This window comes from Temnothorax nylanderi, unplaced genomic scaffold (assembly GCF_030848795.1).
Source record: "Temnothorax nylanderi isolate EJ_2023f unplaced genomic scaffold, tnyl_v1.0 TNYL_tig0102_pilon, whole genome shotgun sequence".
Taxonomy (NCBI): domain Eukaryota; kingdom Metazoa; phylum Arthropoda; class Insecta; order Hymenoptera; family Formicidae; genus Temnothorax; species Temnothorax nylanderi.
Window position 1 is genome coordinate 153,336 of NW_027249164.1, and position 26,062 is coordinate 179,397.

At 42.5% G+C, this 26,062-nt stretch overlaps 4 protein-coding genes across 12 annotated transcripts; 3 read left to right on the forward strand and 1 right to left on the reverse strand.

Annotated features, from left to right (window-relative positions):
• Positions 1-822: 822 nt before the first annotated feature.
• Positions 823-4,759, forward strand: Vha55 (V-type proton ATPase subunit Vha55). The gene is made up of 4 exons (XM_071711867.1): positions 823-1,224; positions 2,251-2,717; positions 2,842-3,507; positions 3,685-4,759. The coding sequence occupies exons 1-4, from the start codon at positions 1,137-1,139 to the stop codon at positions 3,949-3,951; spliced, it is 1,488 nt and encodes a 495-aa protein (XP_071567968.1). The 5' UTR covers positions 823-1,136; the 3' UTR covers positions 3,952-4,759.
• A 471-nt stretch (positions 4,760-5,230) lies between these two features.
• Positions 5,231-9,512, forward strand: Okr (DNA repair and recombination protein RAD54-like okr). The gene is made up of 10 exons (XM_071711853.1): positions 5,231-5,385; positions 5,695-5,904; positions 5,988-6,178; positions 6,295-6,497; positions 6,574-7,013; positions 7,080-7,341; positions 7,447-7,609; positions 7,684-8,089; positions 8,240-8,403; positions 8,493-9,512. Exons 1-10 carry the CDS (start codon positions 5,383-5,385, stop codon positions 8,683-8,685), a joined length of 2,235 nt encoding a protein of 744 aa, XP_071567954.1. The 5' UTR covers positions 5,231-5,382; the 3' UTR covers positions 8,686-9,512.
• An 845-nt stretch (positions 9,513-10,357) lies between these two features.
• Positions 10,358-22,950, forward strand: Su(sable) (suppressor of sable). 9 transcript variants are annotated; one of them, XM_071711842.1, is made up of 9 exons: positions 10,359-10,628; positions 12,118-12,396; positions 16,796-17,180; positions 17,314-17,560; positions 17,726-18,075; positions 18,244-18,457; positions 18,570-18,868; positions 18,987-19,197; positions 19,423-22,950. In XM_071711842.1, exons 2-9 carry the CDS (start codon positions 12,353-12,355, stop codon positions 21,255-21,257), a joined length of 3,585 nt encoding a protein of 1,194 aa, XP_071567943.1. In that variant the 5' UTR covers positions 10,359-10,628; positions 12,118-12,352; the 3' UTR covers positions 21,258-22,950. The 9 variants fall into 9 exon arrangements, with proteins under 9 accessions (XP_071567944.1, XP_071567943.1, XP_071567942.1 ...); XM_071711843.1 differs by having other exon boundaries at positions 10,358-12,396; positions 16,799-17,180; XM_071711841.1 differs by having other exon boundaries at positions 10,359-12,396.
• Positions 22,718-24,398, reverse strand: LOC139775671 (U6 snRNA-associated Sm-like protein LSm8). The gene is made up of 4 exons (XM_071711877.1): positions 24,183-24,398; positions 24,053-24,093; positions 23,402-23,529; positions 22,718-23,177 (listed from the first exon to the last, which is right to left on the reverse strand). Exons 1-4 carry the CDS (start codon positions 24,211-24,213, stop codon positions 23,087-23,089), a joined length of 291 nt encoding a protein of 96 aa, XP_071567978.1. The 5' UTR covers positions 24,214-24,398; the 3' UTR covers positions 22,718-23,086.
• Between the last annotated feature and the right edge of the window lie 1,664 nt (positions 24,399-26,062).

The window sequence follows — 26,062 nt, forward strand, 5'->3', positions numbered from 1 at the left end:
GGGAGGCGCGTGAACGTAGCGCCGTTAGTAGTATCGCGAGCGACGTGAACGCAGCGCTGTACCGCGAGTCGCGTGAATACGGCGTCACATGTGGTCACATGTTCTCGCGAGCACTCGTAGCTGATGTCGCGGCAATTGAGATAAAGGAGGTAAAGTGCAGAAGGTGCAGCTACGACGAGGAGTATCTCCGCGCCTGTCCGATTATTTGTTAAGAATAATATAAACAAATATCTCGGGGAATTAAATTGAGAGCTAGAATAGAATCAAATGCGTATTTTTCGAAAGTTTTACACAAATTTTCGCGTCTGGCGAAATGGATCGTGTCGCTTTATAAACTATAAACGATTGCATCCTGACAGTCGTCATGTAATTCGTGTAGAATGATCAATAAGAGCGCCCGATGGTCAAATTAAAGTGAAGATTTACTTTAAAAAAGTAAAAATCGATCTACACAAAGAAATCAAATTAATAAAAATAACTATATCGTATAAATTATTCGAGAACTATTTTTCAAAAATTATTTAATGTTTCACACAGATATTTCAATCAGCCGTTTTGAAGAAACCGCCATCTTTCATCACTCGACGACGAGGAACGTCAAGGAATTACGTGGACCTCCCTCGTCCGTGGATCTCGCTGGATCTCGCGAAAAATAACGTTGACGTTCCCCTTATTTTCGCACGCCTTCTCGTCACGTCGAGGACCGATCTTATCGTCGACCTACGTTCGAAAGGAACGTTCAACGATTCACCTAGTCCGAGCCACGTGATTGCACGTGCCTCGCTTCCATCCTTCTCTCATCTCTCCCACCACCGCTGCCGCTATTCTTCTCTCGGCCGAGACGCATTATTCGCGTTGTTTCTCGCGGTTTATTTCGAGGAAACGCGATTCATTTTGAGGCGCGAGACCCAGGGAGAGCCGCGAGCCGCTCCCGAGCTCTCCTCCCGCAATTCCCGTATTCTTCCATTCCCTTCCCCCTTCCCCTTCTGCCTTCGCGTCGATCCGTCTCTCTCCCTCTCTGTTACCTTTCCGTCGATGCAGCGGCAGTATCTTCTGCTGTTCGTCGGAGTAAGCAGTGACGGATAACGCGCGAGCGTGAGACGTACCGTGGACAACGCAGCCTCTCCACATCCGGGATGTATTCCAAGACCATCAGCGACCAGCAGGCGGCCAAGGAGCAAGTGCTCGCGATAACCCGGAACTTCGTCGCGCAGCCCCGTCTCAGTAAGTAGCCCGCCCGCCCGCGTCGTCAGGCAGGACGACGTGGTGGAGGACGCTCGGGAACACCGGGCATCCGCGATTGGGCGTAGCATCTGATCGATCTTCCTCCAACACCTGCGGTCAGCTGATTCCACCTGAAATCCCGTAATTTCCGTATCTGCGGCGATCTCTCGCACGCAGATCCCGGGGGATGAGAATTACGTCCTCCCGGGTTTCGCGAACCCGCGACGAGAGACAGGGACGCAGAGACGATTTCTCGAGGATCTTGTCGCGATTCCCGAGGCTCTCTCTCTCTCTCTCTCCCGAGCCGTCAGCGTCATGTGACTGCGGACGACAACTCGTGCTCGCTCGAGCGGCCTTCGTGGCCGCGCGCTTTCAGTTTTTCGCTTTTTTTATACTTTTGCAAAATTTGAAGATAGCTTTTTGATCTTAGAACACGCGAGAATAATTCTCGAGATGTTTTTCTTATCTCGCGGGTATTTAAATACCATGTGGTATTTTTTACCTATGGGCGTAACCCGCATCTTGTCAATATCCACGAAATTATGATATAACATAATTAGGCATTTTAGATAAATGCTGAACAAATGCCGAATGAATATTATGTAATATCGACTTTGGAAATTATAAATTACTAATGAAATTTTACAATGGATGCAAACAGTAATTATTCTTAAAAGATGCAAAGGTTTAATCTATTGATATAATAAAAGATAATTGACACATTTGCATTGTATTTTTTTATTATAAATTCTATACAAGTATCGATTTGTTTATCAGTTTTATGTGTCTGAAATAGAATATAAAGTTAAAAGCACTTAGAAAATGTACAAATATGCTTTTAATATTATTTGATGGTAGAATTTGTTAATATAATATATTTAAGTATGATTTTTTTCCAAGATTTCTATATTTTTAACTGTGTTTTCATTAAAAGAATAATTAGGAGAAAAAATAAAATGCGAAATTAAGTTCTAGATTCCAAGTCCCAAGTTCTAGGTAGTAATTAATTTTTGTTTTCTTTTCTAGCTTATAAGACAGTATCTGGAGTAAACGGTCCATTGGTGATATTGGACGAGGTGAAATTTCCAAAGTTCGCTGAAATCGTACAACTGAAGCTCGCCGATGGCTCCCTACGTTCCGGTCAGGTTCTGGAGGTCTCTGGCTCCAAAGCGGTCGTCCAGGTTTTCGAGGGCACATCCGGCATCGACGCGAAAAACACTCACTGCGAATTCACCGGTGACATTCTGCGGACCCCGGTGTCCGAGGACATGTTGGGCCGCGTTTTCAACGGTTCGGGAAAACCGATCGACAAAGGACCGCCGATCCTCGCGGAAGACTACCTGGACATTCAGGGACAGCCTATTAATCCGTGGTCTCGTATCTATCCGGAGGAAATGATTCAAACCGGAATATCGGCCATCGACGTTATGAACTCCATCGCCCGTGGCCAGAAGATTCCCATCTTCTCCGCTGCCGGTCTGCCGCATAACGAGGTATGTACTTTTTTTTTTGCTTGCTGTTAATACGTCTTCCGAAATTAAACTAAATTTTTTTTTATGACAATTTTGTGCTTTTCATATTCTGGGTTGAGATTTCACACTTTGATTTTTTTTACAGATTGCCGCGCAGATCTGTCGTCAAGCAGGTCTCGTGAAGGTGCCTGGCAAATCGGTTCTTGACTCTCACGAGGACAATTTCGCCATCGTGTTCGCGGCCATGGGTGTCAACATGGAGACCGCGCGTTTCTTCAAACAGGACTTTGAGGAGAACGGCTCTATGGAGAATGTGTGCCTGTTTCTGAATTTAGCCAACGATCCGACGATCGAGAGAATCATCACACCCCGTCTCGCCCTGACGGCGGCCGAATTCCTGGCGTATCAGTGCGAGAAGCACGTGCTGGTCATTCTCACGGACATGTCCTCGTACGCTGAAGCGTTGCGCGAGGTCTCAGCCGCTCGTGAGGAGGTACCGGGTAGACGCGGTTTCCCCGGCTACATGTACACCGATCTCGCCACGATTTACGAGCGCGCCGGCCGTGTGGAGGGACGCAACGGTTCCATCACGCAAATTCCGATTCTCACTATGCCGAACGACGACATTACTCACCCGATTCCCGATCTTACCGGATATATCACCGAGGGCCAAATCTACGTCGATCGTCAGTTGCACAACAGGCAGATCTATCCACCCGTGAATGTATTGCCGTCTCTGTCGCGTCTCATGAAGTCCGCCATCGGCGAGGGTATGACGCGAAAGGATCACTCCGATGTGTCCAATCAATTGGTGAGTCGTTATAAATTACGAAAAAAATTATAAGCTCGTTTTTAAGCCCTACAGAAATAAAATTATGATATTTCTTTACACACACACACACACACACACACACAGTTTTCTTTTTTACAGTTATTCTAAAAATATATTTGTGTAATTATTTTTCATAATTCTAAATATATCTTTCAGTATGCATGTTACGCCATTGGAAAGGACGTCCAGGCGATGAAAGCCGTCGTGGGAGAAGAGGCGTTGACGCCGGACGATCTGCTGTACTTGGAATTCCTGTCGAAGTTTGAGAAGAACTTCATCTCGCAGGGCAGCTATGAGAACCGCACGGTCTTCGAGTCGCTGGACATCGGCTGGCAGCTTCTGCGAATCTTCCCCAAGGAGATGCTTAAGCGAATCCCAGCCAGCACCCTCGCGGAATTTTATCCGAGAGACTCCCGTCATTAATCACCGTTTTATTTGTCTCGCCTTATGCGTAAGCTTATTTTAATGGAATTGCGCGTACAAGTCCGATTTACCTTCTCTTCGACATTAATTAGAATAAAAACACGCCAGTTCCTGTGTATTTGCAAGAAAGATCGATGTAACGTGAGAAGAGAATGATTAAAGAGAATAGTTGAAACGGCATATACGCTTTCGGATAATAAAGGGACAAAAGAGAAAGAATAATGCGTCTTTGTTGCAGGCTATTTAAAAAATGTTGACGTTACAAAGCTTACAGGATCGTATATCGTTTTTTGATGTTGTGCAATGAGAGTGTAAAATGGGTAACAACGATATTGATATGTAAAGTAAGCTGAAAAATTATAAACAATTTATTCTGGGAGACCTTGCAAAAATTGCAAGTTGCAGATCCGAGACTACATATGTTATCTCTATCATGGAAATAATAAACACTGCATACATATATATTGTTTCAATATTTGAAGCATGTGTCTTTCGTGCTTTGGAGCGACGACGCTCACTCACGCCAAGCAATCATTGTAAAGTGTAATATATTATTCAGTATTAACGTAGACGAAAAGCATAGAGAAATCCACGAATCGCGTTGTATTTCTGCGTTCCCAACATTCCACTGCGAAATTCACATATATAAGATTCTTTATGCGTTTGAGCCAATCCGACGGAAAGATGTTTAAACACGATATGTACAGTTACCTCTAGAGAATGTTCCGAGCGAAACGTGTATCGTCTTGTGAAAGACAAACTGTATATGTTAGAAATAGAGAATTAAAGGAGATTTGTTGTCTTTGAAGCGCTTCGTTTATTTAAATTATTTATTATTTATTTATTTCTAATTTCTTAGATGTTTTTTTTTATTGCGCCATTTTTATATTAAATTTTTGCCTTTTTTTATATCTCTAATTAGTGAACTACTTAACATTTTTAAACTGAACTTTCATCCTTTTTTTCAAGTTCACAGATTTTTGCAGCAGAGTTTAAAGGTATCAAATTGAGGAGGAACGTCTTTGTTCAACAGCAGCTACAATTTTCGTTTAATACGTCTCATTTAGTCGATTGAAATCAACTAAAAGAGAAAAACTATAGTATTTAAAAACCGAAAAAGAAGCGAACTCCAATTTCCTCAGATTTAAATCTGCCGCTCATAAAAGATGGGCTTCATCCACTATCGTTACAGCCAATCATTGAACTCACAGAGAGATACATTTTTTCCTGAGTGCTGATTGGCTGTCGGGAAATTGTTTAGCCAATCGACGAAAATCTGCCGTACGGCACATGTAATGGTCAGATTGATTGAATTTGAAAGGGGTTTTGTTTACCGGTTCGCGCTACTATCATCATCAACAATAAATTGTGGAACAATAAATTACGGAGCCGAGCTGATTTTCACACAGGATGAGTGCTTGAACGTTTGAGATGGTAATAACTCGCAGGATACTTTTTCTTTCTTATTAACATGTTATTTCTGGAAACTTCCATCCAGTGTAGGAATAGGGTTATGTAAACTATCATGTGTGCTTATAATTTTATTGATAAAATAATTAAGTCAGAACGAGAGAGAGAAAGATAAGAGTTTATCCAGTCAAATAGATTGAAGTATCCGTTTGTCTGATCAAATCTTTATTTTCATGATGTAATGGAGCCGCTAAATGACAATGGATGAAGTGGATTACATACTTGTATCTTGTACTTAAATAATGTATCTCTTTTTTGTTTGATGTACGCAAGATTCGAACATTAGCACCCAGTCAAAGAGGGAAACGGCCTTTACTTCTGGATATACCGCAGGACATTGTGGAACTAACTCAGTCCGAAAATTGTACGCAGGCGTCGAAAAGAAGATCCAAGAATGTCAAAGATATACAAATACCGGAACGCAAAGCTGTTCCTCTTTCTGATAATGGCATCTGTACGGTGCAGAAAATAGTATCGGAGCATGTAAGTTTACTTGTAAACTATAATCTTTGTTTCACACTTTTGTTAGTCTTGTCGCTGTAGAAATAACGTATGATATCGATTAGGAAGAGAGAGTGAGGAAACTTCTTAGTAAACCCTTTCAAATACCAATACCTGGCTACCAATTGTCTGGACGGGTTCTTGGATTACGCCTGCCAGGACCACGCAGACCATTGCATGATCCTGACGAACCAAATGCGCTAATTGTGTACTCACCACCAGAATTGTCAGAACATGACAGATTGAAAGTGGATCTGTATGTACATGCATTTCTAGATATATGCATTTTTGCAGTGCTCTTATTGCAGCTCACATTTAAATATATTTTAAGATCAAGCAGTGATTATTGTGACACATGTTTAATTCTTGCAGATGCAAGCAGCTCGTACATGTAGTTGTAGATCCTATATTGTGCAATGTGTTACGGCCGCATCAACGCGAGGGTGTAAAATTTATGTACGAATGTGTCACAGGCAAACGTATAGAAGATGCATACGGCTGCATCATGGCAGATGAAATGGGTCTTGGTAAAACACTGCAATGCATAACTCTGTTGTGGACGTTGTTGAAGCAAGGTGAAATATCTCAACTTATAAAATTAGAAAAAAAATAGAGTGATTATAATCGAAAGATATTTACATTTGTGTGTAGGACCAGAGGCTAAACCACTAATAGACAAAGCAATTATAGTCGCGCCCAGTTCTCTGGTGAAGAATTGGTATAATGAGATTAATAAATGGTTGAATAATATGGTCAACACTCTGGCTATTGATGGAGGAAAGAAAGCAGACATCGACACGAAACTCATCCGTTTCATGAAAACTTACGGCAGAGTCGTGACTCCTGTCCTCATTATAAGTTACGAAACGTTTCGCTTACATGCACACGTTCTGCATCAAGACGAAGTGGGCCTCGTATTGTGCGACGAGGGTCACCGCTTAAAAAATTCTGAAAATCAAACGTATCAATCTCTAATGGGTTTGAAAGCCAAAAGAAGAGTGTTACTTAGTGGAACGCCCATACAGAATGATCTTTTGGAGTACTTTTCGCTCGTACACTTTGTTAATCAGGGATTATTAGGAACTGCACAGGTAAACATCAGTGAATCACTTGGTGTAATTTTCGTGTTATAACTTCTACTGTAATTATTCTTTCAGGAATTTCGAAGGAAGTTCGAGACGCCTATATTACGTGGTCAAGACGCAGCTGCGACAGACACGGAACGTAAACTCGCTGAAGAACGTTTGTTTGACTTAGTATCCATTGTTAATAAATGTCTCATTAGACGTACTAGCGCTTTGCTTTCGAAATATTTGCCACTGAAGCACGAACTTGTGGTATGCATAAAAATGGGAGAGCTACAAACGCGTCTCTACAAAAGTTTCATTCAGAGCGATAGTATAAAAAGATCTATGGAAGGTATATGGTTTTAATTTTTTAAGTAACAATCTTTGAGATAAAGATTAATGTCTCAACAGTATTATATAGTAATGGAACATGAAATATATTTTATATTCATTATAGAGAATGATAATCCAAGAAAGGGAGGCAGTCTGTCCGCTTTGGCTGCCATAACTCTCTTAAAGAAGCTATGTAATCATCCCGACTTGATATACGATAAGATCATGGAAAAGGCAGAGGGATTTGAGAAAGCTGCATCAATGTTGCCATCAAATTACTCGAAAAAGTAAGATTAATTTGTTATTTGCTGAAACGTCATTTGTTAAACAGTTAAACGAATAATCTTTGTTTTTTTTCCAGAGAGCTGCTACCAGAATTATCGGGCAAACTGATGGTTCTGGATTGCCTACTAGCGTCTATTAAAACCACAACAAACGACAAAATAGTATTAGTATCTAATTACACGCAGACTCTCGATTTGTTCGAGAAACTCTGCCATAAACGTTCCTACAATTACGTGAGGCTCGACGGTACGATGACGATTAAGAAAAGGGCGAAAGTGGTCGACAATTTTAATAATGTCAACAGCAACGATTTCATCTTCATGCTCAGCTCGAAAGCCGGTGGATGCGGCTTGAATCTCATCGGTGCGAATCGTCTTGTCATGTTCGATCCAGATTGGAATCCCGCAAACGATGACCAAGCGATGGCCAGAGTGTGGAGAGACGGTCAGAAGAAGCCGTGTTTCGTCTATCGTTTTCTTTCTGTTAGTATCAGAACAATAGTATATCCAGTATTTCCATTGAACAATGAGTAATGAAAATATTTTCTTAGTATATAATTAGTATACTTATTTATAAATAAATAAATCGATGACATATATTTAAAATAAGCGATATATATTTTATATTTCCAGACTGGAACGATAGAGGAGAAAATATTTCAGAGACAAGCCCATAAGAAAGCGTTGAGTTCCACAGTGGTCGATCAAGAGGACGATGTGGCGAGGCATTTCACCATAAACGATCTGCGCGATTTATTCAAATTGGAAGAGAATACGGTTTCTGACACGCACGCAAAGTATGAAATCGCTGAAACTGTTATAAACATTTATAATTATTTTTTATACATCTGGAACAAGAGATAATGCTATTATTTTTTTTATCTAGGTTCAAATGCAAACGTTGTGTCAATGGCATCGAGATAAAGGGTCCATCGGAACAATCCGACTGCAATTCTGATCTGTCCGACTGGCGACACTCGCATAATCCGCGACATTTGCCGGACATACCGTTACGACAGTGTTGGCCAAGCGGTATCACGTTTGTTTTCCATCATCGTTCGCATGAACAAGTAAAATGACTCATATGACGATCTGTTAGCACTTTGTTTCGAAATTATGCATCCTTAAGTTAAGTATCGGCGACATTGATAAGAAATATTGTAACTGCAGAAAATCATCTCGTTGAGAAACTTATTTGTACGACAGTTTTCTTTTCTTAAAAATAGAAACGTGACAGTTCAGCTTTTATTTAAATATATGTATTTTTTTGTAACTCACGCTCTTTTGTATTTGTAATTCAGTTGGTTGACAAAAAGATCGTCGCAAAACGTTTTTCGTAAGAATGCAGTTACAATTTATGCCAATATATACGTGCCTTACATTTTGTATAAATAAATTATTTTGCATTTATGTAAGAAACAGACGAATTTTAGATTAAAAAAAAGATATATATTTAATGTCTTTCTCTAGAAGTATGGAGGAAAGTGCCCTATTATGAGACAGGATCCCAATATGAGATATGTTAAACTAAAAGGCCCTATATAGGCCCCATCTGTTGATTCCACCATGAAAAAATGACTCATCACCGCCATCTTATATTAGGATCCTATCTCATAATAGGGCACTTTACTCTAAATATAAACTTTTAGAAAAGTATAAATATAAAATATTTAGGATTAAAATTAATAAGAAATATTCTATTTATACATATGCAAAATTAAAATTGATTTTTGTTATATGTACTTGTTATCTCTGCCAAAAATAACAACAAATGCCATAAAATAACATTCGATTACAAAATCGGATATTACAAAACATTTGCAACAACTTTAAACAGACTTTATTGGGGATTTATACGGCGATGTTGTCATTCAATAAAATAAATCTCTAAATTATGATTTTTTAATTTGTAGTATTTAAAATTTTCTTTTACAATTTTAATTAAAATTTTTTTAATACGGCAGGAAAAGTATTCATTCAAATTCAAAAGGATAAAAAACTTATGAAACGATGTATCAATTGATTTATCGTCATTTAAAATTTCTGAAGCGATAGCCCAAAGATGGGAGCGGGAATTGAATTTATAATTTATAATTGTTTGAATTTATAATATTTATGTGCGTTTCTGGGAACGAAATTCTCGTTCTCGTGTTTCAACATTTTTTTCTACAAAACCAGTGTTTACATATTATTTCTTCTCTTATCAGCTCTATAATTCTTTAATAACGTTATCCTTATCATGTACGTAGCTCTTTATCGAGAACAAGTTTATTGAGAAAATACATTTACTGATATTTACAAAAACAAAATCAAAGTTCATTAAATAACTAAATAACATTGTCGCATAATCAAGCATAAGTGTCGAAAAATGATTTTAACGTCTATTATGACGTCTTTAGGACGTGTCATGTCCCAATTTTGGACATTGTGCCGTCTGGGATGCAGATTGTACGATCTTTCATCATCATTTTCCGCGCTCGTAGCGCGCGGCCCGTGATTGCATGCGCGCGCTCGGGCGATACGCCGAGTCACGCACCTGCGTTCACGGGGCACGAATGTTTTCAGGACGCGCAGTAGGCCGCGTCACGCCTTTCGCGCAGAAAGTTCCGTGTGCGCGGATTGCGGGGCAACATGCGATATTCAGGAATCCTGGCTCGCGCGACGAGAGAGAGATCGGCCCGTGAGAAAGCGCGGGGGGTGGGGGCGGGGGGGGGGGAAGCGGGGTCGAGCGGGCCGGAGGCCGGAGGACGGGTCGGTTCGTGGACGCGGGAGGCGCGCGGGCGAGCGGCGCGCGGTCACGTGACCGGCGGGCGCGGCGCGCGATTGGCCGAGGACGCGCGTCGCTTTCCCTCCTGACCCGTTGCTCGCCTGTTTCCGCCGCCGCCATCCGACGGTTTCCGCGACGGGCGTCTGGCTGAGAGGCTCAGAATAGTTCCAGATGTGGCCATGTTTAGTTTCGATCTCCGAAGTTTTCGCTCATCGTCATATAAACCGCTACATTTTTATACTGACTGCTGAGAGAGTAAATAATACGCATCTGTCCGACCGATCTCGTACTCTACGTCTTTGCCTGCGGCTCGTTTAACTCGCTGCATCCACATGCTGTTTTAACGCCCTTGCCGAGAGATCCGAATCTCGCGAACGACGCAGAAACGCGAACGAACGAACGAAAGAGAGACAGAGAGAAAGAGAGAGAGAAAGAGACATTTGTTGTCTGTCGCGTCGAACGTCGCTCCGCCGATCTCGTCCCCGACGGGACACGTCGGAGCCACGCGAATCCGTGACACCTCAGATTTGTCCGACTCCGATATCGCGAGAGAGAATTCGTTCTCGTTCGCACGCTTCGTTCCTCGTTCTTCGTTCTCTCGGCAAGAGTCGCGCGCACTGCAATAAGTCCGCTCCGTCGCTCCCCATCTCTGTCGCTCTCTCGGGGACATACCGAACGCGTTCGGTCGTTATTCGGAGAAAGAAAGAGGGAAAGAGAGAAACAACGTCATTGCCGAGAAAGAATATCGTGCCTTCGTACGGTTTAAAAAAATCGCAGAAGTGAAAGCGTCGTTTTATTTCGGGCCGAGGGGGTGAAAAGGACTCTCGTCCGAGAGAAAGAAGCTGCCTTCTTTTCTCTCTCTCGTCCCCTCTTGTTCTCCCCTCTTTCTCTTTTTTTTTTTGGTCTCGTTTTTCCGGCGGGTTTCCGACGACGAGTACGCATGCGCGAGCGCGTTCCCATTCTCAGCGCGTCGCACTTCCGTTTCGGGCACGTCGCGCGCGCACACGAGGTCGCACACGCAACGACGTCACACTCAGACACGTAAAACGGACGACCGGCGGGGGGCGAGGCAGGCAGGCAGGCAGACAGGCAGGCAAACTGGCGAGGCAAGTAAGCCAGGCGGACAGGGTGGGTATAGGTAGAAAGATAATCGCCACGGGAGAGACGCCCACGAACGAGAGCGGTTCGTCGCTGGGTCAGCCGTATGCCACGTCAGCCAGAATGACGTCGTTCTCGCGAGAAAAGGAGGATCGCGCGATCTGACGCATCTCCGATCGTATTCCAATTTTCACGCGCGACTCATTGGGCGCGAGAGAGAGCCCGTGGCAAGGGGGCGAGAGATCTCGCTAGTGAAGAAATAGAGAAAGAAAGAGAGAGAGAGAGAGAGAGAGAGAAAAGGGAAAATCGTTATCCCGTCGGCGAGGGAAAAAGGGTAGAAAGGCCAGCCGAGACCAAGTGCACGGTATAACGCGTTTATTCAGTTCGTAGGAGAAAAGACTTTCGAGAAAGACTTGCTTGCCCGCCTCTAAAACGTAAACCCGAGCCTGTCAATCCGCGAGAAATCTTTGTGAAAGAGAAACGTAAAGAATTTAACAAAACGGCCCCCCCCGTAGGGAGAGAGAAAGTTTTCCGAGACGAGAGAACAAAGAAAATTTGTTTCCGGGACCAAGAGAGCGAGATAGAGACGCGACGGAGAAAGGGAGAGATAGAGAGAGAGAAAAAAAATCGAAATAATCTTTTACAGTTGGTTCCATATGTGGAGCTCTTGTTAAGCTCTCCCAAATGCTAGCGTTCGGGCAACGCGATTATTCCGCCAGAGCAAAGACCGGTCGAGTGTGGTCGGGCGAATCGATCGTATGATCCGCCGTCTCGGCCGATCGGACGGCCGCAGTGCTTGATATAGGAAATACCTCGGTACTTCACTCCGGGGTACCACCGAGAGAGCGCAATACGCACAGATCGAGACTCGATCTGCGAAAATGGCAGTAGAGAGTGTTTCCGCGGCTGAGACTCTGATCCAAAGGTTTGCTTCCTAACTATAATACTACTCTTCCGATAGATATTCTCGGGTTTTTTTTTCTTTTTTCTTTTCTTTTCTTCTTTTTGTTTTTAATTCGACCGCCGAATGTGGGGTACGAAAGGCGAAGGAAGGAAATTATTTCGCGAGTGCCTATGTAATCGTCGCGTTCACACATACTACACACACATTCACACATACACAGAGCATGCATACGTGCAAATAAGCCGTGTGTCACACACGTGTCTTCTCCTAGTTCGGAGTTTCTCCGTCCCGCCCTTCATCCTCTTCGTGACGCATCCGCCCCCTCCTCCTCCTCCTCCTCCTCCTCCTCCTCCATCGTTCCTCCCGTTTCGACACGTTCCGCCGGAGCGCGATGAAAAAGAGAGATATCGTTCGATTTCGACGCGTCTCGTGCTTCCTCTTCCACAAAATAACGCTTCGCGTCGTTATGGATCCCGTAGCTTTTTTCCTGATTTAGAAAAAAAAAGGCATCAGTCCGATCGCTCTCCATTTTCTATCACGGCGAATCGATTTCGAGCAAGGAAGCGGGAGTGGACGAAAGGGAGTCAAGGCCGTTCCTGCAATCCTCATCGATATGGTCGCCGCAATTGTTCTCGAGAGCGCCGATTACGATCCCGCGGGCGTCCCGGTGGATTATTTTCGGAATTGGGTCGGGGGTGCAGTTTTGGCGAGGGAAAGAAAGAGAAAAGGCTACGTTTATTTATAGAATATAACCCGGCGATTGTAAAACCGGCAGAATTATTTCGGTTGATGCGTGAGCGCGCGATAATTTTATCAACACGAAAATAAGATAAATATCCTAGAACAGGTTTTCGATCGGGCGAGTAAGCGCGCGGTCTGCCACCGTGGAAACGATTATTTAATTTTAACCGTTATTCGATTTTCTAGTTTTCACATAATAACATAATTTTCTAATTTCCTTACAATAAGTTCAGTTTAAACTCAAATCATTTTCTTGATATTATCCTGATATCATAAATATTATCTTAAATATCTTATTCAAGCTCTGTATTTCTAATTCCTATATTACAAGTTTAAAAATATTAATTAGAAAATGACAATGCGATAAAGTCGAGCGGACTAGATCACGGCGAATGAAGCATTCGAAAACAAGTGTGGCTAGCTAGAATTAATTAATACGAAACTCTAAATTGGTTCGATCCACTATCGATTCGCGAATGAATCCGAGTCAGGACGGTAAACGTCTCAGAGTTACGGATCGATCGTTTCCGTGTCGCTTCCGGTCGACTTGCCTAGGGTCCTTCGGCTCTTCTTCCCTCCTTACGAAAGATCGATTACACTCGCACGTATAACGACGCGTGTATAAGTAGGACGAAAGAAATGAATACGAAGAGACTCGTTGACTCTTCCTCCTATATGCATATATCAGGTGTCTCGGATATATCGCGTTTCACTGTCTCGATGGAATTTCTGTAATTTCACTGATCGGAGTAAATTCCCAGACAGCACGCATGTCGCAAATCGGAACACAAGATATCTTTAAGACGTCATACGTCTCGATTTAGAACATTGTGTTCACTGGGTTATTCTTCGGCAGAAATGTGGAGTCGATAATTTTGTTATGAATTATTAAAACCGTCTTATAAAGGGTTTGGGTTCGGACACGCGAATCAATGATTAGAATGATTAGAACCTCGTTATTACGTGAGCGATCTTTATTTGTAAAGAAATTCCGTTTTATCGATCATCGAGACATCCAAAATTAATTTTGACTAAAAATAAGGCGGTCAGTCGTGCAAAATTAAAAAAGAAAGTCCCTCGTTCATTCCGGTCGTCTCAGAATTCACGAATGAAGGATATATCCGAGCCACTCTGTATATACACGCTCTCCTTCCACGCCAGAACAATCGGACGCTCATCCTATATATATAAGACCTTCAGTCTTTACCCTCTTAATACACGAGACACGCACATACGCACGTACACACGCAACGCTCAGCGAGCAGAAAGCGATAGACGGAGAAACTTCTTCAATGAACGAGAATCGACACGCGAAGAGCTTTTCGGCGTAATGTCTCCTTCGGCATCATCCTTCGGCTTTAATGTCGCCTTTAAAATCGACAATGTTGCAACGACGACGATGTTGAGAATGTGGTGGTTCCTACGACGTTATGCTACTATGACTCTATACCATGATTATGACGATTCGTCATAATAATGATGATGATCATGATCTGATGATGATAATGATGATGAAAATGATGAAATTGATGATAACCCGATGAAAGCGGTAAGGCAACTCCAATCTTTTATTTCCGTCGAGATTTTACTCGAGAACCCTCGCGATGACCTGTCCGTAATTCGGTAATCGATCGATGGTCTACGTTTACGGAATGGATGATTTTACAAGTGGAAGCAGGTTTGAGGACATGGATGTCGGCAGGCGATGTAATCCCCCCGGTGAGTTCGACTCCCGATGCGCGGAAAGAGGACCTTGTGCCAATTGATATCAGTCCGCTATCAGACTAAACGCACGGACCGTTTCGCGCAATCGTAAACGTTTCGTAAACGTCTGTGGTAAACGCTTTCCGAATCTGCTGCATCCGATCCTCCCCAGATAACACAATGTCCAAAATTGGGGTATAAGACGTCTCGAGGTTTTAATGTCTTAAAAACGTCTTTACGACGTCTTAATGACGTCCTAACGACATCCCATGATATGACGTCTTTAAGAAATCATATGTCCCGATTTTGGACGTTGTCTGGGTCGGATTGCTTCGCGCCATTTTTTATGACGCTCGCAGGCACGCGTGTTTATTCTAGTCCGCGCCAGTTTAGCGAATCGCTTCTACTTTTCTTCCTTTATAAGATTACGAAGAACCGAGAACTCCATTGTGTTCGGTTTCCTATCGCGATTAACGGGGGAAAAAAAAACGGATCTTATCGCTCACCGCCCACGTCTCATCTCCGTCATTTAACGATAATAATAGAGATCGACAACTTCCGCGTCGTTGGAAATTTGACATCGCAATTATTTCGCATTTTCCTCTCGTGTACCCACACAACCGGAGTGTGTATGTGTATATTGTTTACGCAGAACCGTGATTCTCAGACGGCAGTCGTTCCTTGGCCAGCCGCACGCGCACCTGCTCGTTTTCCCGCCATCGATCGGTTCCCATTCCCCAGCGTCGCCGAATGTGCAACCCCTGTTTCGCGCCGTGACGTTCGGCCGCCCCCTTCCCCCTCGCAAGCGCGGACCGATGTTTTCGGCACGGCCAGTAGCCACGGCGCCGCGCCGCCACGTTACAGCCCGCGCGATCCGGGACTTCCCCCCCCCCCCTCTATACAGGAGAGAGAGAGAGAGAGAGAGAGAGAGAGCGAGAGTCTCCTCCGCGCGACGTATATAGTCCGCCGACCTGTTCAATGACTGGTTGCGCTATCAATTTGACCTTGGCGACAATCGCGAGTCCGTCCTCATGAATTCGCCTCGGCGTCATTTTTAGCCAGCCGCGGCGCACGCAGGCACGCACGAACGAAACGCACGTACACGCCACCATCACCATCACCAACAACATCAACACCACCTCCACCACCATACACTCGTGATATAGGCCGAGACAGGCTATTATGAATTACGATGAGGTGATAACATAAGTCGACAGATGCGTTCTCTTCCTCGTAGAAATCCATGAGCACAGGGTCATTTCCGTTTGGGAGACTCGCGTGCGATGCACCGCAACTGTCACGTCGATTTAGCTAACGTCCGAGAAAATGCGTTTCGTCGATGTGTTCGATGTACCAACGTCGAGATGTATTCTGAAACGAACGTCATCAGATCTTGCTCGTCTTCATCTCGTATAGCAGTAATGAACGATATACTGACGAAATGAAAATGAAAATGAAAACGAAAAAGTATATTCCGCTAGAGATTTTGCATATTGCTTAATAATTTATTGCGCACGAAGGAAGGTCGCAATTGTATTGTGTGTATATATATATTGCAGAGACTATATTTCAGTAAAGTGATTTGGTATTACGTATATATCTCATTATTTTATATAGAACGAAGGATAATATTTAATATTCCTCAAAAACGTTAAAAGTAGGAACCTCCCTGAGCATGACATCAGCAGTTGTCATCGTTGCAGTCATTGAACCAAAACATCTTGTCATTTTAATGAAAAGATTCATAACTACATGATTGTACATAAGAGTTCATTACGCTTCGTGTATCGAATTGGACAATTGTTGCACATAAATAGTTATTTGAAAATAAATATGATGCGTGAAAGGTATACAGTTACTTCTAAAGTAATAAACTAGTACTTGAAGGGTAATTTATGAATCAAGAGGGTAACGTGTAGGAGACATCTGCTTTTATACTTTCTCACATCTTCATGATATTCTTTCTTTTGTGCAGCAGCAACGATAACGATTTGGAAGATGGAGAAATTCCATCAGACGAGGACGATGAGCCAGTCACCCGTGCAGCGAGTGAGGCACCGGAGATTGCCAAGCCAGCACCAAAGCCAGATTCTGCGAAGAATAAGAATTTTGATGCAAAATTTAACAAGAACAAAAAGCCGCAAGCTGCACAGGCAGCTGGTGGTAAGCATGAGAGATTTTTGAAATATAAGGGTCCGACTGAGGATTGGGCTGGAGATGTCGAGAAGGCTATCAAAGCTGCGATGGAAGAGGATGGCACGAAGAATCAGGAACCCAAAGCGAAGAACAAGAACAACAGGAACAAAGTTAGGAAAAGAGTGCGCGATGAGAGAGAGGAGGATCGTGGTAAAGATCAGAAGGTATGTAAAATGCATTATGACAGGTTTTATTCATAGATGCATTAAACATTGGTATTCTTTCAGTGTTAAGCTTTTGAAAATCATAGACGCATAAGTTGTCTTCGTTTTACTAAATTTTTGTAATATTATACAGAAGCGAAAATTGAGCGATGACGAGAATACGAATGAGGATGAAGACGAAATGCTGTTCGTACGAGGAGCTTCGCCCATCAGAAAGGATTCTCAAGAGACTAATTCTCCCAGGCGTACGAACGAGCACGAGAATTTTGAGGCCAATTCGGATTATGAGGAAAGGCCCAACATAAACCGACATAGAGAAAATGACAACAAACGCGGCGGACGTGGAGGAGGTGGAGGTGGAGGAGGAGGAGGAGGAGGAGGTACAGAGACCTAATTTCCGTTTCTCTTAATTACGATCACATCATTAAAGTATTGTACAATTTCTTTTATCATAATTATATTATTAAAATTGCTTAAATTATAATTTGTCGACTATATTGTAACTGTGTTGGATTACTTTTAACGCTTTTGCACATTTACAATAGGGCGTCGCGGTGGCAAGAACGAACGTGGTAAGAATAAGACCCGGGGTCAAATTCGAAATGACCGAAATGGTCGTCGTCCACAAAACAATGATCACGGGCAGGATGTGGACACAATATGTGTGTATTATATGCAAGGAAAGTGTCATAGAGGAGATGATTGTCCATTTTCGCACAATGCGTTGCCACCTAGAAAAATGGAGCTATGCAAGTTCTACCTTATGGACTGTTGTGCAAAACGAGACAAATGCCTCTACATGCACCATGATTTTCCTTGCAAGTTCTTCCACACAGGTTTAAAGTGCAATCAGGGTGACAATTGTAAATTCTCTCATCAACCCTTAAACGAACAGGTACATTGTGATTTTATAACTTCATAACTTATGTTAGTTTACGAAAGAATATTATAGTATGAATATATGAATTACAAGTAAAAATTTGGTGCTGATAAAAAAATGAAACGAGTCATACTAAATTTATTGCTGAAAATAATCCTATTGGAATGGTTTTGTGTGTTTCAGGTAAAAGGTATTCTTTTGAAACACTTGGAAACTGCACCAAAAGAAATTCTTGGTGATTTTCCAAGGTTAAGCAGAGAGGGTGCCATGTTAATGATAAATAATACAGCACGTTCTCTAGCACAAGGACAAGATACAACGAATCAAAAGATTCCTAGTCTCTTCGAGTTGAATTTATCAGTACCTGTAGAAAAGACCGATGAAAAAGAAGAGAAAGGTATAATCCTCTCTTTTAATAAATAGAAAATTAATTTTTATACAAAATATTGATATCGCTTCGTTACTCATTTAAATTCTTATACTAAAATCATAATTATTTGATTAAATAGAAGAACAAATGAATCAGCAAAAAGCCAACGCGAGGGAAAGAAAACCTTCTGGAAAGAAGACGCGATGGGGTTCGGACGAGGACAGAGTTCCTTACGAGCAGATTATGCTACTGCAGTCGGCAAATGAGCTTGGTCTTCAACTTCCAAACGCTGCGTTAGGTTTAGCCACGCAGCAACAGGCACAAAAACAGGCGCAAATTACACCGCCTGTAGATTTCTACAGCGAAAGAACTGAATCAAGTAAATCTGAAACGAGAGAAAATCTTGCAAAGAATGTAGACAAAGAAGACACAGAAGAGGTATAATATTGTGCGAATTTATATTTTAATTAATTATGATTACAGTTTATATTATAACTAAATTTGAATTTAAAAAGTGAACAACACTATTATCATTATGAAACTTTACTTCTATTAGCAGACGAGAAAGCGAAGAGATGTTGACTTGAGGCAGTTATTGAACGCAAAGAAACCACCACCCGTCTATAGTATAGCTGATAAAGTAGCGAGTCTCACGAGAAATAAACACGATGACGAGAGCGATCAAGATGAGGAATCGGAACTCGTTATCGAAATGCCAATTGACGATGAGGATAAGGAAAGAGGAAAGTTTCTTGGTGGTGAGCAAGGTAAGAACTGCTTATCTTACCGTGACTTTCTTTCTTTAACTATATTTAATATGTTAGAAAATTTAATAATGTTTAGTTACTTAGCCTGTTACACTTATACTTCTTTTTTCACTGATTGATATTTTATATATCGCTTTCAATCTCTTTATTATTAAAATAATTTATCTAAAATATTGTGCATTAAATAATGGAAAAAAAATATACAATTATATCTGCATTTAACAGGTGAACAATATCAGGATACTTCATCTATAGACGATCATGAGACAGTGCCGCCTCACTTACCAAAGAAGGCGCAGGAATTGTTTATGCGAATACAGCAGCAGCAACGCGCGGCTCAGGACAGTTTGAAAAACATAGACAACGAGTCCGATGCACCTAATACCGATCAGATTATCGAAGATTGGTATTCGGATGACGAGGACGATGATGATGATGACGAGGGAGGTAATCTTACTATAGTGGATAGTTCGAAAGACGAAATCGAGCCCATCGAGAAGACGCAAAACCTCGTTATCAAGGAGGAGTTCCAGCCTGCGACATCCGTGTCCAACGTACCTCAGCCGGCCGCTATTGTGGACAAATTAGGTGACCTGAGCAAAATTGATATCAGTGCCGAAGTATCCAAATTGCTTTCCACTCTGAAGGCTCAGAGCTCCACGACTAACAAGACGCAAGCAAACTCGAATCAAGACGCGTCGAAAGCTAAATCGGCGCAAGATCCGAAGACGGATAGCGAGACGTCGTCGAGTCCGAGGCGATCACCAGGTCCGAGTTCGGCAACTGTATCTGTATCCAGAGATCCACGAATGTCCCGGGATCCTAGACAACGTCGGGAAGTCGAGCAGAAGCCAAGCAGCCCTAGCATATCTTCCGATGTGAAGAGGGAGTTACAGAAACCTCTCAGGCTGGAAACGAGCATCTACAGTTCCGGCATCACCGCGGTAGACGCTAACATGGACACCGATCTCCGCTCTACGAGAGCGGATCAAGATCTTAGACGGCAAGACATGGACTTCCGACAGCGTTTCCAATCCGGTGACTTCGGCGACACGGATCTGCGTGTCAAGTCCGACGTGGATCTACGGCAGATGCTGACCTTGCCGTTCAAACCGGTACCCGCGCATATACCGTGCACCGAGATCGATGGAAGTATCGCGTCGCATCCGCCGATGGTGTATAAAGTCTACGTGGTCGACATACCCAGACCGGATTACACCGGTCTCAAGTTAACGAAGAATGATGCACAGGTCAAGTACGATCCACGCCTCCGCAAGATCTTCCGCATCGCCAAGCCTGAGCAACTGGCCGACTCGCCGATGTCGCCGCCGCCGCCGCAAATCAAGCATGAGACACCGAAATCGCCGCCGCAATGTGTTCGCTCAGATCCGCGACGGAAAACTCTCGAGGCGGCGGCTTCCAATCAACAGTCGTCCTCGCAGAATACAACCAATGCTCCGATGATGTCCAAAGGGATGCAACCGATGGAGCCAATGGGACCTAATATGGGTCTTGGTCCTACTGGTATGCCGGTGAGACCTGGTATGCCTGGCGGTCCGCTGCCCGGCGCCATACCGGGTCCCCCTCAGGGTATGATGGGCCCGATGGGGGGTCCAAACCATCCGATGGGCATGGGTAACATGGGTCCGATGAGGCCTATGATGAACGCTGGACCGATGCCGCCGCAGAATATGCCGCCCATGGGCATACCACACGGTCCAGCGATGGGTATGAACGGTCCCGTTCCGATACCGCCTCAGGGTCAGATGAATTTCGATCCGCGTTTCAACGCGCAGCGTAACAATGGGGCCGGACTGTTAGGTCCTGGACCACCCAACTTCGGTCCGGACAATTACGAAGGGGGCCCACCTTATCCCTGTGGTGGTAATTTTAATAATTTCGGAGGACCCGGTGGTGGTGGCGGCGATCCGTTTGGTCCGAACGGATCAAATGGGCCCAACTTTGGCCCGATGGGGGGTGACGATTGGGGCAGCAGACAGCGTGGCGGCCGTATCCGCCGAAGAAATCGCAGCAGGACCAATATGGTGACCAATAATTAAGAGGTGTATTAGGGAAAATAAACTGTGAGCGCCTGATGATAATTCTCACGAGCGGTAGAGTCCGCGCGTGCATTTCACGCGTGCACGCAATACACTCAAAAGCATACTTTGAAGTCTTTCCAATTTGTTTTCATGGTATAATATCGAGACACTTTCTTACGTAGAGATCTACAGATTTATTCCTTATAAATCTATAAAAATATCGATGTAAATATTTATAAATATCCTTTACAAAAAATCATTATCTATCTATATATGTGTATACATTTTTGGTTTATATAAAATTAAATCTGTAGAATTTACTCGCGGGGAGAAAGATTTGATGGTATAATGCTGAACACGTTCGATGATTATGATCAACAGATCGGAAATCTACAAAACTAGGAGTTATCGAGCACCAGCTCATTGTACGTAATGCTTAAGTTATAACGAGAAACTATATCGCATATAATGCTCATGGTTGCGTGCAATTTTCTTTTGGAATATTCTATGGAAGCTAGCATATTTCAACACTTAGAACGTACCGGATCCATCACTTTAGTTTGTAATTCGTCACATAACTCTCAAGGATACTAATTAGGCATGTATTGTAAGTCTATAATGGTAAGAGATATTTATACATAGATAATGACAAATGTGTATCCACTCGTTTACAATAAATAGATTCTATGAAAAGACAATTAGACGTAAGTTTCGCCGAAATAATCAGTCGGAAATAAACAAGCATGTAAAGCTGGGTATAACATCTACGAACGAACAGCGAACGCGAACGTTCGGACATTCGCGTTCGTGTTCTGAAGTCGTTCGTTCCTTTTTTATTCGCATTTGCCTTGGCGTGTACATCTGCTGAATAATAACGAACATTCGCGTCCGCTGTTCGTTCGCCAAGTGTATACCCAGCTTAAGATGTCGGGCGGATGCTGATAGAGATGATAGAGAAATTATAATTTTGTTGTCTTCCACAAAAATGGCATGCAAATGCCTGAGGTCCGCAAGACACGTGTTGTTTCCTTTCGCGAATTTGCACCCGCGATTCGTAAATCGACGTACACGATATTTACGTGTCGCGGAGATGTAGGAATTCTAAGGTAAACTGCAATATTTTGTAAAAAAAAGAAGTTTAATGTATGCCAATTTTGCAACATGATGTATAAGTAACGAAGTACTTTTCTACGCTTTAAAAAAAAATACGCGAGTAATAATGTGTAAATTTCAATCTCACTTCAATTGGTTTCATCTCAAGATCATGTCGAAGTAACATACAGTACTTTGTATCCTCCAACGAAGAGGTTAATTATATCCTCTACTGATTCTTATTGGTACAGATCTGCGTGTCTGAATTAAAATGATTGTCGCTCCGCGACAAAGCAGAAATTTCTAGCTGTACGTATCTCTTTCAAGATAATCTAGGAATAGATGCAGGATGTTAAGATTTTCGCTGAAGTAGACATTACTCAATGTTAATCTACATACTTCGTTTATTATTATTGCTACATTATATATAGAGCGAAATTATATTTGTAAAGTTTACTATCATATTATATATATATATATAGATATATATAGCAAGATTTTTGTACAGACGAGAGTTGTTGATTCAAACAAGTTTTTCGGTTTGTCTCAATGATGTAAATACCGCTGTATTAACTCTGTGCACTTTTTAAAATACAATTATATGATAAACATGTCTATATATGAGGAATGAAAGATTTTTGTACAATATACAACCTGTATGGAAAGTTGTATTACTTTTTTCTCTAATGCTCGCAATTGTTTTTATTTCAAATTTGAACAGGCAGCCATTCCAATCGCAACTTCAGATATATTCATCAATGTATGATAGAACTTAGGGGGTCAGCTCGTATTGTCGATAGATCCAATCTCGCGTCCATCTCGTCGTCTAACTCTCCTACTATCGCTCTGAAAAGAAAGGCATACCATGATTAAACTAATGTGTATTTTTTCATGAATACTTATGTGTTAGATATTTATTTCCATATAAATGAATATTAGTGCAAGGTGAAATTATTTTTCTATATTTTTCTAGTGACGAATACTGATGTAATAATAAAAGGAACAATCATATTACAATACGATTATTGAAACTACTCTGTGTACAGTTTATCTCAGGAAGCTATACTGACACGTTATCCCCTCTGATGATGTGCAAACCCAAGACAACCTGCTCCACTCCCTGCGTTGTACTATATACTCGCTCGTGTGATTCATCCAGAATTATATTGATGGTCTGATCGAAACCTTTCAGCGTGCCCTGAAGCAAAAGTTTAGTTCGAAGATGAGCTGAATCGTTACGATGGACATAAGAGATACAGCTTCTGATATTAAAATTGTATTTATTGACCAAATGCAATTATATAGCTTTGAAATGTGAACACTTGAGATATTATCAAAGAATTAGTTAAATTTTTTAAATATGAAAAGTTTGTAAAGTGTTATTAAAGAATTAAGTATCTAAATTTTTGAAATATTTACAAAGCATTATCACAGACCTCTAGAATGATATGATAATGCTTTGTAAATATTTTACATTTTAAAAATTGAGCTACATAATTACATTCTTCCAATAAATAAAACTTTAATATCAGAAGCTGTATAAATATTCTCCAAGAATATTGATATTCAGTAATCTTAAGTTACAAAACGTAAACACAGTATCGTACTTCATTTACTACAATTATATCTTTGAGCAAAGTAAATAAAGAATTCATAAAGCAAAAGTATGGACAGTATATGTAAATCGGCGCTTTCGTGATTTTGCGAATTTGCGTACTTACAATAAAATTCCTCCCGTCCGACGTGATAATGGAAACTGTATCTAAGCAATGTTTAGGGTTAATATATTCATCACAAATGTTGTGTACTTGTCACAACTCGGTTGAACAATAAATTATGCAAAAAGGATACGATTCACGTAACTCTCTAATCCTGACGCCATTATTTATTGTCACACAAAGCTACCTAAGTATCGATATAAAACCGTTGATAAATACGTTAGCGAGTCATCAGCTCCCAGTATAGGTTACCGACTTATGTATCTTCAACGAACGCGTCACCACGCGTCACTACAAACAAACCGGGTGACCTGCCAGCTATTACCATGCTGCCATTGCTGCCAGCCAGAATGGCCGCATTCGGGAAACACAACTGTTGGGCTGCGTTCGGAAACGTCACCCGAGTGCACACGAGTATACTTCCTTCTCTTTCTATCTCAGCGAGTTAGAAGGAGAAGGGAGTATACCCGTGTGTACCCGGGTGACGTTTCCGAACGCAGCCTTGAGTGAGCGGTCAGTGTTTCTTTCATATGATTGGTTCTTACCTCTGGTCCTTCTCCGGATCTAAGTGTAAGAACCAATCATAATGAGCGCTCACTCAATAGTTGTCTTTCCTGAACGCGGCCAATGATAGCGTGGTGCATGCAGCATGTAAAGGAGATGGTTTCCATGTCGCACACAAGTGCGTGCCGTGTATGCATGTGCATACATACATGTACATGCAGGTTCCACTGCTCCAGGGGTATGTTGTCCCTTGTGCTATTTTTTTTAGTATTTATCTTGAAAGGAACAGTGGATAAAAAATCGTGAAATTGTCTTTTAGCATCTAAAAGAATCATTTCGCAATTTTTTATCCACTGTTCCTCTCAAGATGGACAATATACCTTTTAGATCCCAACGACGGAGGAAGAAAAGAAGAATTTCATACGGAAAGCGCTCGATATAACACGGGCACGACTAATAAATAACGATTTAACTGAATGACCGTCAGTTGAAAATATGACTTTTATGAACGTATTCCGTTGTCCGATATCGCTCTCGAAAAACGTTAAAAAATTTTTTAAGTGCTTTCCGTGTCTTTATGTATTATATATTTTTCGGATCTTATATAAATATACATATATACATATATATGTATTATGTATATATATTTTTTTTCAGGCAGATTTTATCTGACTTCATTTTGCCGCTTATTTTTGCGCGACCGAGTCGCGCGGGTCGCTATTCGCTATCTGTCGCGTTGCGCCGACGCGAGATGTAGCCACCGTGAAGCTGGGCGGCGTTGCCGCGCGCGGGAGACGGCGCGTGAAGCGCGACACGTTCGGGTCGTTCGGTGGAGTCGGTGCGGTTTTTGAACGCGGTCGACGGTCTATCGGGAGTTTCGTCGAGTCGCCGGGGACGTGGCGATAATCCTTTTAATCCGTGCGGATTAAAAACCGCATCGATCGCGCGGCGCGCTATCTCGTTGCGGCTTTTATCGCGGCCGGTCGCGGACGCGTTTACGCGCCGCGCCGGGCGCACGGACCGCGCTAATTCGCATCCGAATTTGCATCCGTTTCAATGCGGCACGGGATATCGACTCGGCGCCGGGGGCTTTCACCAGCTTTCACCAGCGGCCTCAGGTAAATTGTTTTCTTTTCATTTCGCATTGGTGTTTTGGTGTTTTGGCGTCTGATGTTTTGGCGAGTGCGCCGGCGAGCATCTCGGGGGCGATCCGATATAATCCGCATTTTCCACTTCGTTCCCTCTCCCCCTCCCCCTCCCCGTGACCCGACTGCGATTGGCTTCGTTCCGGGATCGCTGGATCCCGAGGAGTTTCGAGAGAAAAACTCCCATTACGCATATATTTCGCTTGGATAACCGCAGATCCGCATGCGGAAGTGAAATAAGAAGGAATAGAGATATACGCTAACAAAATACGAATCGCAGTCAGAAAAGTTTCGCATCCCCGAAATAGTTATTTTATTCGCACGAACCGAAGCCGCGCTTATCGGATCGTCGCGATCGAGGATG